The 14024-nt window shown below is 33.9% G+C and overlaps 1 protein-coding gene and 2 pseudogenes across 1 annotated transcript; all 3 read right to left on the bottom strand.

Moving 5' to 3' along the window:
• Window positions 1–260: 260 nt before the first annotated feature.
• LOC107640532 (pentatricopeptide repeat-containing protein At3g42630 pseudogene) lies at window positions 261–1607 on the bottom strand (annotated as a pseudogene).
• Window positions 1608–7047: 5440 nt separating this feature from the next.
• Window positions 7048–7510, bottom strand: LOC148563898 (uncharacterized). Its single transcript, XM_088487711.1, has 2 exons — window positions 7445–7510; window positions 7048–7344 (listed from the first exon to the last, which is right to left on the bottom strand). Exons 1-2 carry the CDS (start codon window positions 7508–7510, stop codon window positions 7048–7050), a joined length of 363 nt encoding a protein of 120 aa, XP_088343837.1.
• Window positions 7511–8501: 991 nt separating this feature from the next.
• Window positions 8502–10669, bottom strand: LOC107640531 (uncharacterized; annotated as a pseudogene).
• Window positions 10670–14024: the final 3355 nt, after the last annotated feature.

Raw genomic sequence — 14024 nt, 5'->3', positions numbered from 1 at the left:
TCCCTTATTAAGGTTTGTAAAAGTGATTTAATGTTATCATGCCCTCAATTATACTATCATATTGTTTTAACTAAACATCGACTCAAGTGAATCCTTGATTAGTGAAAGCTTATTTCAAGTTAACTACATGTTATTTACAAGTAAGACTTAGCTCGTCATAAGAGAAACACAGGCCGAAACTGCAAGCCTGCAACTCAGCTTTGTTATTCTAACTAACATCCTAGCCAGACATTGTACAGTATAAAACATCTGCCAAGTAATTAATAGTTCCAAAATATCTGGTCTCTCCGGTAATATCTTTTAAGATATTTTTGTACTAGAACCCTGTAAGTCCACTGTCTGTGCGTCTTGAACTCAAAAAATGCTTCTGCACTCGTATGAAAGTCCCCTTTACCAAAAGCCTCAAACACAAGTGGATCAGTTAATAATTGCGGAGAATGATCCAAGTTCAACTTGTTTAAAGCAAAGTACAGGTTTTTTCCAAGCTTTTTATCCAAGTATGCATCAACTACACAGCCATATATCACCAGATCAGGGATCACTTTCGCATCTACCATATGTTCGATGCTGAGGTGAAGGTCCCAGAACAAAGACATCCTTGAAAAGGCCAGAGCACGAATATTAAAGGTTGTAACGTCAGGCCGGAACCCAGCTTCCACCATTCTGAGAAATTCTCGCTGCAAGCTTTTCATTTTAAAATTGGCAGCATAAGAAAGTAGCATAAGATTCCATAAAAGGTTCCCCACATTTTTCCTGCCTAGACCCACATCTCTTAGGAACTCACCCAAATGATAGAATTTTCTCTCCCTTGTATATACAGAGGCCATGGCCCTGATTGCTTCCTCGTTTATCATAAATCCAGATCTCTTAACGCGTGCATATGCATTCTCCATCTCTTTCAAAGAACCAAAAATACAGTAATACAAAAGGAAAGCATTACCAGTCTTGGAACTGATACAGAAACCCCTTGAAACCATTTCCTTTACGGTTTCTTCCATCAACTCGAGCTGTCCTCCTCTTCCAAAGCATGAGATAGCCAAAGAGTAAACATGAGGTAATATGCCAAAATTTCTCCAACTGACATAATGTAGAATCTCAAGCATGCCGTTGAAATTCCTGTGCTTTTCATAACCATCAAACAATTTTGAGATGAATTTAATTGATGGTACAAAAGAACTGTTAACAAGTTGCTCCGATATAGTGTGCGCTTGAGGAATGAAGCCACTCTCTGCATAGTATAACATCTCTGCAGACAAAGTAGACATTTTGGGCAGGCAATCATCAACATTCATATCATGAAAAATAATGTCAGATTTTTTTGCAAAAGAAGGACGGTCTCTATAGCCATCCAGGCCTTTACACCGCAAGATTATCTGTTCAAGTAACATGAGAGGAAAAATGTCAATTGGCATAAAGGGTAGTTCTTTAGTCTTTACATAGTTATGGCCCATCTCTTTGCGTGGCACATACCAATTTGTGGTTCCCAATTTGCTGTTTTTTTGCGACCACAGTGACAGATGATTGGTGGCAACAGAAGAACAAGGCTGATACATTCCAAGAAAATGAACCAGCAGCCATGGACCAATGAGAGATAGACAACATGACATGAAGGATCATGAGGAAGAAGCATAGGGCTGATCTGATAGTGAAATTGTGAGAACAGAGAAACATCAAGATATCAATGCACGTACAAAAACAAGGAAAGAGTTAACCCTGTATAAAATTATCCTATTTAACACTGGATAACTCCAAAAAATTCATATATTGTGTAACAGAAACATGTTGAAATGCAAATAGTTATAACATTAGCACAAAATGAAGTATTGACAAATTTGGTTTACACATAGTTCATTGAGGATTTTATGCTTTATATTATTTTATTCAGTTATTTTTATTACATATTCTTCGTCATATATATTCATTGAAGAACTGAAACAGAAGGCACGTTTACAAAATGAGGTATTTATGATGAAAACTATTGAGTATTGATAACCCATGGGATTTTGGAAAAGGAAAATGGGGTTAATTATTGTTGTATAAAACTGTACTGATTTAGTTGACTTACTTCACCGGTTAACCTTTACAAAAATTTGAAATTATGCTGAAATTTTTGTTAAAACTGTGTTTATCTATATTTTAGTTATTATTTTATTATAAAACGATTTTTTCGATTGAACCACGTTTGAACCGGTTGGACCAGTAAATCAGTAACTAAAATGGTTTGATGATCAGTCCGGTTTTCAGAATTTTGGAAAAAACCATCTTTTTTAAAAAAAAATCTTTTTAAAAAATATAAATTGTAACTTCTCAAAAAAAATATTTTTTTATTACTTTTACTTTTACTATTAGAAATTTGTCAAATAGGCTAAAAAATAAAAAAAATCTTTTTTTTTTCATTGAAAAAAAGATCTTTTTCTATCAATATAATGGTATCTAGGGGTGGCAAGCGGGCTAGCCCGCCCCGCCCCGCCCTGCCTAACAAGGCAGTTCCAAATCTCTACCCCAATCTGCCTAACAACGGATTGGCGGGCCGACGGGCTAAACTTGTTTATTTTCTCACTTCGCTTTTTTTTTTTTGAAAAAAATTACTAAGCCATTAAACATTGGAATAAAAATTCAATTCACAAACATTTTAATAAACCTATGATTTCTAAATTCATATAATTCTCAATTTCTTATAAATGTAATTGTCAACCAAGCATTTTGAACAAAATAATCAAACAAGTATTGTACAAATCAAAATAAGCATTGTCCAAAGCATCGAATTAAACATTATCCAAATTTCTAATCAATCAAACATTATCCAAGTCAAAACTTAAGTAAAATGCAAACATTCCAAATCAAACTTGTGAATTGTGAGCTTGTGAGTAGGGTTAGGGGTGAGAGGGGAGACTGAAGGGAGTGAATTGTATTTATGGATAGGATTATTTGTTCCGAGATGGGTAGTTGGTATGGATTTGGATATTTTTGTTTTAGGCCTTAAAGAAAAACAAAATGGTGGGCTCACTGGACTAGCCCGTCCCACCCCACCGAAGCATACCAAAGCCCGTGGGTTAGCCAGTGCGAGTTAGGTGGATTTTTCAAAACTCTAGCCCGGCTTGACAGACTTCGGCCCGTTTGCCACCTCTAATTGTGAGACCTTTTAAATTTTAGCCCATGTCAAATTCAACAACAAACTAGATGTAGTACTTGAAAATAAGTTTATAACAAGCTATGGGTCAAACTCAAACTAATTAACTGCCTTACAAGTCTAACCTATATTCTAATCCTTTTTCTTCTCCATTCTCTACAAACCCTAATCAAATAAATCAAATTAGTAAGGTGAACAAATAAAATGACGCATCATAGAAGTTAAAAATTTGATAATTAATTTTTTATTTTGTCATTTTATAATTCCATCATCCTTTTCCAATCGAGTAACACTGAGTCACGCTATCTTAGAGTTCCACAAAACACAATCAGAAAATCTTCTCTAAAACACTAGTATAGCTATCGAAATCATGAGTATCAGCATATAGGTTCCAAATCCTTGGATCCCTTAGTTATTGTTCTCTAGAGAAATGACCAGGTTTTGCTCATTCCTCAAAAGAAGTTTTTAGATCGATCTCTTGGTTGGAGATGGATTTATTATTATACGCAGTTACAGAAAATATTAAGGTAAAAAAGCTAGTATTTAGTTACTTTAAGTTAACAATTTTTAAGATGCAAAATATGAAAGTAAAAAAGTTGTAAAATAATGACTGTTTATTATTTGTCACTATTTCTAAAACTAATTACCAAATTATACTATTTTAAAACATATTACCTTTTTACCAAATAGCATCATAGATAAACACTCAAGTTCTAACCCAATACAAAATTTTACCATGTCAATAGTAGTGGCAACACTACCCGAATTCGCAGGTACCCACTCCGTCCTTACTCACCTAGGCAGGTAAGTACTCACCCGATGTAGGGCAGGTTTTTGGTCGGTCAGGGTCTTGGGCGGAGTGGGGTGGGGCGGTCAGGTTTAGGTGATTCACACCTCTATTCGTTCTGGTATATATATAATTTTAATATATAATATATGTAATTTATGTAAAATAATTAATAATATTATATTATTTTTAAATTTGTACTTTAATTCATGTTATGCATGTGATGATGGTCATATAAATTTTAAAATTTAATTTTATTTGTTGAATTTTAATAATTATAGGAGTAGAGTAGGTACCCACGGAAGCAGGTACCTACGGAAACAAGTTAAGGGTTCAATTTTTTACAACCCAGGAGTATAGTAGAACAGATTTTATACGGGTTATTATAGGGTAGGACGAGGTCGAACAGGACAAAAACCCACCACATACCCATCCCATTACTACCCCTAGATGTAAATTAGATCAAATTATAGATTTGTACTTTTTCAACGTACCAAATTTCTCTTATCTGCATCGCTACAGAATAAATACATGTAATCCATTCAAATGCATTCTAAATTTACCCATACTTATTTCAATATAATTTAAGAATAAACTTTTTATTTTTTTTATAAAAATTCAAAATGTTAATAAATTTACTTATGAATAAATAAAATTATCTTTGTACCAGTCAACAAAAACAATTATCTTTGTACCAATAAAAAATGAATAAACTTACATTCCTACTCATGAAAACTTCAAAAAATTGACAAATTACCAATAAAGAAAATTAATATCTTAATTCTATCACGCATAGACCAATTAACTTTTGTAGATACAAAACTAATTGTGTTCATTTATAAATAAATTCATCTTACATTTTCTTGAATATTGTGATAGAAATGATAATTTACTCAATTTTAAATAATATTGTTTTGAAGAAATACTAAAGAACCAGTAAAATTTATTATTTTTAGCCAACATTTAGCCATAAATATTTCAAAATATGGACTAAAAGTATATTATTGAATTACTAGACTAAAAAATTAAATTGATAATTAAAAATAACAACCAAAAACAATAAATTTTGCTAACCCTATAACATTTCTCATTGTTTTTTATGTCAACGGTTTCTCTTTGCAGATTTTATGAGTCCTAAACACCCCACAGAACAAGAACATTTGGCTATTATATGAATGCTATAAACTGACACTACAAAAAAATGTTAAAACGGCGGTTATTTTGGGTAATTACGGCGGTTATAACCGCCATTATGACCAAAACTGGCGCCTCCAAGAAACGCCGTTATTCTGGGCGCCATTCTGGTTATTATGGCGGTTTTTGAGGGTTAAAATGGCGGTTTGTATCCGCCATTATTTTCGCTTAAAATGGCGGTTTTTGAACAGCCGCCGTTTTTACCAGGATGTTGTGGCATCTCTTCCGTTTAAAATGGTGGTTAGAAACCGCCGTTTTTGCCATGATAACCGCCATTTTTACCATGTTATAATGGCATCTTTTGTGTTTAAAATAGCAGTTTCTAACCGCCGTTTTTACCAAAATATAATGGCATCATTTTCGTTTAAAATGGCAGTTTTTAACCGCCGTTTCTACCAGCGTATAATGGCATCGTTTTCATTTAAAACGGGGGTTTCTAACCGCCGTTTGTACCTAATTATGATGACAATTTTATACTTTTTAAAATAAGATTGAAACCACTAATTTAAAGTGATATTTTCGAAACTCACTTAAAAGTCCCATAATAATCAAAAGGTATAACCATAAATCAAACATCATAAGATGATTTTTAATTCATACATGATCCAAAAGTCATAATTGAAATGTCATAATCCAAAAAACAAAGTATCAAAATAATCCTTAACAAGCATTGACTAATTATGACTTATAATTGTCTTAACATATAATCCTTAATATATGTCTTAACATATCAAGCAAGGTCATGCTTCCTTGTTACTTGCTCCAGAAGACCTACTTCCTAACTCTTTTGGTGATGAAATCTCACTCTCCTGATCCAATCCCTACAACAAAAATATAATTATTATGAGCACAAGAAATACAAGAAAAAGGCATATATTAATAATAAGTGGATAATTATGAATTTGAATTCATCTAAAAAATACATATAAAATGTTACTAATAATACTACTAGTGCTAGTTGTTAATTAGCTTTCCCATGTGCTTGTTAACCATAGCAGCGACAAAGAATGAAGTCTTAAGATCTTTCTATTCACTGATGTATAGAATCATTTCCAAACAAAGCAATAACAGCAATAACAACCCTTAGTCAACAACCAGCAATAACACATGCTCATGCTCACCTATTACCATTAGTTGCTTCCTACTTATGCCTATATACCATAAACATTGATAAATCTTTTTTTTTTCACTTTTTGTTAAACAATTATAATTTAGAAGAAAATCAGAACGGGAAGTCAAAATCTGTATTCATGAACAGTTTACAATTATTTCACTCAAAAGTACATTCAAATAGCCAACAGTGACCATGACCGAATCTTAACTTGTTTTGGAGATCAAAAGTATTCATGAACAGTTTACAATTATTTCACATCAAAAGGAAAAAAAAAAGAGGGAATTCTATGATGAATATGAACACTACTACTTGGGGGAGAAACCCTAATATTGCTCTACAAGGAGATGCTACTTCTCAATTAGTCCAACTACAACTGTTGCAAAATCTGTTGCAAATCATGAACGGCAACACATTTTTTAACATGGGGAATAACCCTAATTTCCCCTTAGGAAACCCCAGCTTCAATAATTCTTATCTTAACGGGTCAAACATCCTTCAAACTGTAGAACCTTTTGGCTTGAAAAGTGAAGAATATGGATCACAATCAAACCCTACTGGTCTATTATTATCTCAATCAGACTACAATAATGACTTCTTTCAACATGGATTGTCAACAAATACACAAGAGCTTGAATGCTATAACAAACTCAGCAACACTACTAATCAAGCAGAGATTAATCCACTGTTTCCTGCATTAGTAGCATCCTCTCCACTGTTTACAATTATTTCACATCAAAAGGAAAAAAAAGAGGATAATTGTATTTGTACATGTAAAACTTGTTGAGTAGGGAACATTCCAGCCAATTGTATTGGAATTTTACCTCATTCCTTAGAAGCAATATAGGAGACTAGCGCTTGCAATTGCACTTTAATGGTATCCAACTCTTCTTGCACATTTGGACCACAAGTAGATGATGTTCCAACATCATTTGAAGAACCTAAATTCATTTGACTAATCCTTGTAGTGTTGTTCTTGAAAGCAATTGTTGGAACAACTCCCATACCTAAACCTCGAACACGACCAGGGTGCTCTTTCCCAAAAACTACTCCAAGAGCATCAAGAGGAGAATTAAGAGTTAATTCCATCGGTTGTTGACTGCTATGTGCTTCAATCTTCTCCTACATGTATAAAAAAAAGAAAGAATAAAAAATAGTATTATCTTATAAAAAAGAAAGAAAAAGAAATACAAACAAGTTACTTATTACACTTTAGTCTTACCGCTATTTCTTTAGCTTTTTCATTAACATAACTTCCATCTATTTTCTTGTGAGTGATGTCCCACATTTGAACCCTACTAACTTCTTTTCCCGTCTCTTCCGTCTAAAATTTAAGAAAAGTAGAAAGACTTGATCAAAAAATAGAAGCCTACTAACTTCAATCATGTATATAACATTCATCTAATTATTATTTGAGATAGATTAGATATGCAGAAAATTAAAGCCCTAAAATACAGTTTAGTTAATGTTAATCTGCTTTAATTTTTTGGGTATTGCTGGTAGATAACTTAGTCGGACAAAATTCTGAAGGAATCATGGCTGCTTAATTAATATATAATAATTTCACACACTAGTATTCTCTAAACCAATAATGTGTTTGTTCTTTATTTTAGGTTCTGAATGCTTCTTGCTTTTTGAGCTTCAAGACAATATATTTGATAATAATAACATAATAGATCATCTATACATACCTATGGCATCAACAGTCTAATAATGTTTAGATTCATGTCCACGTTTACATTTAGGTTCGGATGGATGCTCAGAAGAATTTGAAGCTGCCGACTTGTCTCGGGATGAACTTGCAGCTGCTGCCAACTTGTCTCGTGAGGAACTTGCAGCTGCTGTCGACTTGTCTCAGGAGGAACTTGAAGCTGCTGACTTATCCCAGGAGGAATTTGAAGCTGCTGACTTGTCTCAGGAGGAATTTACAGCTGCTGCCGACTTGTCTCGGGAGGAATTTGCAGCTGCCGATGTCTCTCGGGAGGAATTTGCAGCTGCTGCAGACTTGACATGTGATGCATTTAAAGCTGCCGACTTGTCTCAGGAGGAATTTGCAGCTGCAATTGACTTGTCTTGTGAAGAATTTGCAGCTGCTGCTGCTTTAAGTAGATTCTTGTACCTCTTTTGCTTTGGCATATCTGCATAATAGATCAAGAAATTCAGGAAGTTACATATCTGCAAGTTAAATTTGAAGACCTAGTAACTAGTATATATCAGTAGGCACTACTATAATGTATAGATAAAATAATTTCATACCATAAATTAATTTAACCTACAAGCTATTCTGACATGTGTTTGTCTTCTCCAATGTCATCATCTAGTAGTTCATCATCTACCTCATCTCTTAACAATGATAGATTATCACCATTTTCAAATAAAGAATCCAAGTTTTGCTCTAACCATGGCTCATTCTCGCATGCTTCATCATCTTCATTTTCCCCCATATCATATGAGTCTCTTGGCTTCAAATGCACGACAACACTCCAATCTTTATTCACTTCATCATTGACAAAATACACCATTCGAGCTTGTGAGGCTTCAATATATGGATCATCCTCCTCTCGGTCATCACTGTGTATTACTCGTGAAAAATTAACAGAAGTAAAACCCCAACTATCCTTTCTACAGCCCCATTCTCTAGTGGTGTCAGCCCATTTACATTTGAATAAAGTAACCCAAAATCGGCCATTGTAGTTTAGTTCTATAATATCTTCTAATTTGCCATAATATGACAAATCAGCATTCCTAACATTAGCATCACTAGCGCTAGCAACACAAGGAGTTGAAGACATTAAGAAAACTCCACTATTCTGGGTTTTTAACCCATTGTCTCGATTGGTAGTTTGAAAGGAGAACCCATTGATACTAAATGTAGAAAACCTCTTGACATATCGTGATGGACCCCTTGCTAAGTATCTCAAATCCTCATGCACAGTATTCATAACGTCTGGGTTCATAAGCTATTATGATAGAACAACATATTAGTTATTATATCCACAACTACTGCTCAATATTAGCAAAAGAGATCACTTTTCTATTTACCTGCGTAGGAAACCAAGTAACAAAATCTTTGTTGACTCTTTTTTCTATCTCTACATTTGAAGGCCTTCTACCCTTAGATCGTCTTTGTACAAAATCTTTGAAGTCACTGTCAGATATGAAAGTTTAACTCTAACTAAACAACTATTTTCAAGTAAATAAAAAACATGTATGCAAATCCTTAAGTACTTACTCAATGAACGGTTTGACATATGGACAATTTAGAACCACATAGCGATGTGCTTGTTTTTTTTCCATAGGTGGCAACTCAAATACTGTGAAAGCTCCCTTAGAGTTACCCATTTGTGGAAAAAGTGAATCAACATGTGTATTGTAATTACCATCCGGACGATCATCAACACGTGGTGGCCTATTAAATCTTGTCTCAATCCCTTCTAAGTATCGAGAGCAAAATGTAAGAGCTTCTTCAGCCACATATCCCTCAGCTATAAAACCCTCTGATTTAGCTTTGTTTCGTACATAGGACTTCAAATGTCCTAAATACCTAGTTTGTATAATTGGCTTTAGTAAGTAAGATATAACTAAGTGATAGGTTAAATGAACAATGATTGAAAAGAGATATTTACCTCTCGATAGGATACATCCACCTATAGTGTACTGGTCCTCCAAGTTTTTCTTCATCAACTAGATGACAGGTTAAATGAACCATGATTGTAAAGAAAGAAGGAGGGAACAACATTTCTAAATGACAAAGGGTAAGGATTATTCAAGGTTGGAGCTTCTCAAGTTCTGTAAGACTTAAGCTTTTAGAGCACAACTGTTGAAAGAATGAAGACAACTCTATTAGCACTGCAGTAACTTTATCTGGTAGCACATTACGTATGGCAATGGGTAATAGTTGCTGCATAAGGATGTGGCAATCATGGCTCTTCAATCCAGAGAGCTTTCTTTGCTTCAGATTAACACACCGTGAAATATTACTCGAGAGACCATCTGGTACTCTAATATTCTTTATAGTATGCAAGAATACATCTTTCATGGAATTTGACATTGTGAACAAAGATTGATGATATCTCCCATTTTCATCTGGCCATAAATCTTTCCTTATACCCATTTCTTTGAGATCCTTACGAGCTTTGAGATTATCCTTTGACCTTCCAGTCTTATTGAGCAAAGTGTATAACACATTGTCGCAAACATTCTTTTCAATGTGCATGACATCTAGATTGTGGCGCAATAAGTTAGACTCCCAATAAGGAAGATCAAAAAATATGCTTTTCTTCCTCCACATCCCCGATTCATCATCTTCTTCAACAACTTTTCGTCGAGTCCTCTTACCTTTACTTGCCTGTAGTTCCTTCCCAAATGAAACATTGATGCCTTCAAGTTGTTCCAATATTTCTGACCCTGTTAGTACTGCTGGGGGATCCCTCAACTCAATTTTTCCATTAAATTTTGCACGACTGATGAGCGGATAATTTATACGCTTTTTGGCATTGTTTTTAGTATGTTTTTAGTAGAATCTAGTTACTTTTAGGGATGTTTTCATTAGTTTTTATGTTAAATTCACATTTCTGGACTTTACTATGAGTTTGTGTGTTTTTCTGTGATTTCAGGTATTTTCTGGCTGAAATTGAGGTAGTTGAGCAAAAATCAGATTCAGAGGTTGAAGAAGGACTGCTGATGCTGTTGGATTCTGACCTCCCTGCACTCAAAGTAGATTTTCAGGAGCTACAGAACTCAAAATGGTGCACTTCCAATTGCGATGGAAAGTAGACATCCAGGGCTTTCTAGCAATGTATAATAGTCCATACTTTGGCCGAGTTTAGACGATGTAAAAGGGCGTTGAACGCCAGTTCTACGCTGCTGTCTGGAGTTAAACGCCAGAAACAAGTCACAAACCAGAGTTGAACGCCAGAAATACGTTACAACCTGGCGTTCAACTCCAGAAAGAGCCTCTGCATGTGTAACATTCAAGCTCAGCCCAAGCACACACCAAGTGGGCCCCGGGAGTGGATTTATGCATCAATTACTTACTTCTGTAAACCCTAGTAGCTAGTTTATTATAAATAGGACTTTTTACTATTGTATTAGACATCTTTGGACGCTTAGTTCTTAGATCATGGGAGCTGGCCATTCGGCCATGCCTGGACCTTTCACTTATGTATTTTTAACGGTAGAGTTTCTACACTCCATAGATTAAGGTGTGAAGCTCTGCTGTTCCTCAAAGATTAATGCAAAGTACTACTGTTTTCTATTCAATTCATCTTAGTTCGCTTCTAAGATATTCATTCGCACTTCAACCTGAATGTGATGAACGTGACAATCATCATCATTCCCTATGAACGCGTGCCTGACAACCACCTCCGTTCTACCTTAGATTGAATGAGTGTCTCTTAGATCTCTTAATCAGAATCTTCGTGGTGTAAGCTAGAATGATGGCGGCATTCAAGAGAATCCGAAAAGTCTAAACCTTGTCTGTGGTATTCCGAGTAGGATTCAATGATTGAATAACTGTGACGAGCTTCAAACTCACGATTGCTGGGCGTAGTGACAGACGTAAAAGGAGGGTGAATCCTATTCCAGCATGATCGGGAACCTCAGATGATTAGTCGTGCCGTGACAGGGCATCTTGGACCATTTTCACAAGAGGATGGGATGTAGCCACTGACAACGGTGATGCCCTTGCATAAAGCCAGCCATGGAAAGGAGTAAGACTGATTGGATGAAGACAGCAGGAAAGCAGAGGTTCAGAGGAACGAATGCATCTCCATACGCTTATCTGAAATTCTCACCAATGATTTACATAAGTATTTCTATCCTTCTTTTATTATTAAATTTCGAAAACCCCATTACTATTTTATATCCGCCTGACTGAGATTTACAAGGTGACCATAGCTTGCTTCATACCAACAATCTCCGTGGGATTCGACCCTTACTCACGTAAGGTATTACTTGGACGACCCAGTGCACTTGCTGGTTAGTTATGCGAAGTTGTGAAGATATGTTTAGACCATGGTTCTGTGCATCCGTTTTTGGTGCCATTGCCAGGGAATCAATTTCGAACAACAATTCACAACCTGAGTAACAATTTCACATACCAAGTTTTTGGCGCCGTTGCCGGGGATTGTTCGAGTTTGGACAACTGACGGTTCATCTTGATGCTCAGATTGGGTAATTTTCTTTTTGTTTTATTTTCAAAAATTTTTTAAAAAATCTTTCAAAAATTTCTCCTTTGTTTTCGAAAAAAAATTTAAAAAAAAAATGTTTTCAAAAATATATTTTTCTTCAGAATTTTTAAGAATGAATTCTAGTGTTTCATGAAGCATGTGAAGCCTGGCTGGTTGTAAAGCCATGTCTAAATTCATTTAGACTGAGGCTTCCAATTTATTATCAAGAGCAAGCTAGTTGTTGCTAATCCACCTGCTGCTGTTCCTGATTTACATACTAAAGCTTGGCTGGCTATTAAGCCATGCCTGACCCTTTGATTGGAGCTTTAGAGCATAAGATTCCTGGAATTCATATAAAAAAATTTTGGAATCCTTATTTTTGTTTTTCAAATAATTTTCGAAAAAATACAAACACATTTGGAAATCATAAAAATAAAAATAAAATCTTTTTTGTGTGTTTCTTGTTTGAGTCTTGAGTCATGTTATAAGTTTGGTGTCAATTGCATGTTCATCTTGCATTTTTCGAAAAAAATTCATGCATTCATAGTGTTCTTCATGATCTTCAAGTTGTTCTTGGTAAGTCTTCTTGTTTGATCTTGATGATTTTTTGTTTTGTGTTGTATGGTGTTTCTCATATGCATTCTTGAATTCTTAGTGCCTAAGCATTAAAGATTTCCAAGTTTGGTGTCTTGCATGTTTTCTTTGCATATAAAAATTTTCAAAAATATGTTCTTGATGTTCATCATGATCTTCATAGTGTTCTTGGTGTTCATCTTGATATTCATAGTGTTCTTGCATGCATTCCTTGTTTTGATTCAAAAAAATAAAATAAAAGAGAAAAACATGAAAATGATGTTTTAATTTTTCTCTCTCATCATTAAAAATTCAAAAATAAAAAAAAATATCTTCCCCTTTTTCTCTCATCAAATTCGAAAATTGAGTTGACTTTTTCAAAAATTTTTAAAAATCAAGTTGTTTCTTATGAGTCAAATCAAATTTTCAATTTAAAAACCTTATCTTTTTCACAATCTTTTTCAAAAATCAAATCTTTTTTTTCAAATTCCTTAGTTATTTTCGAAAATTCCAAAAATATTTTTCAAAAATCTTTTTCTTATTTTTATATCAAATTTTTGAAAATAACAATAACAATTAATGTTTTGATTCAAAAAATTCAAGTTTGTTACTTGCTTGTTAAGAAAGATTCAAACTTTAAGTTCTAGAATCATATCTTGTGATTTCTTGTGAATCAAGTCATTAATTGTGATTTTAAAAATCAAATCTTTTCCAAAACTAATTCCAATCATATCTTTTCAAAATATATTTTTCAAAATCATATCTTTTTCAAAATTTGATTTTAAAATATATTTTCTAACTTCTTAACTTCTTATCTTTTCAAAATTTGTTTCAACTAACTAACTAACTTTATGTTTGTTTCTTATCTTTTTCAAAACTACCTAACTAACTAACTCTCTCTCTAATTTTCGAAAATATCTTCTCTCTTTTTCAAAAATTTCTTTTTTTTATTTAACCAATTATTTTAATTTTTAATTTTTAATTTTCAAAAAATTACTAACCTTTTTCAAAAACCATTTTCGAAAATCACTAACCCTTTTTCAAAAATTGTTTTCGAAA

The sequence above is a fragment of the Arachis ipaensis genome, chromosome B5 (assembly GCF_059453495.1).
Source record: "Arachis ipaensis isolate K30076 ecotype BB chromosome B5, ASM5945349v1, whole genome shotgun sequence".
Lineage (NCBI taxonomy): Eukaryota > Viridiplantae > Streptophyta > Magnoliopsida > Fabales > Fabaceae > Arachis > Arachis ipaensis.
The sequence above is the reverse complement of the archived record's forward strand: the minus strand, read 5'-3'. Positions and strand labels throughout refer to the sequence as shown.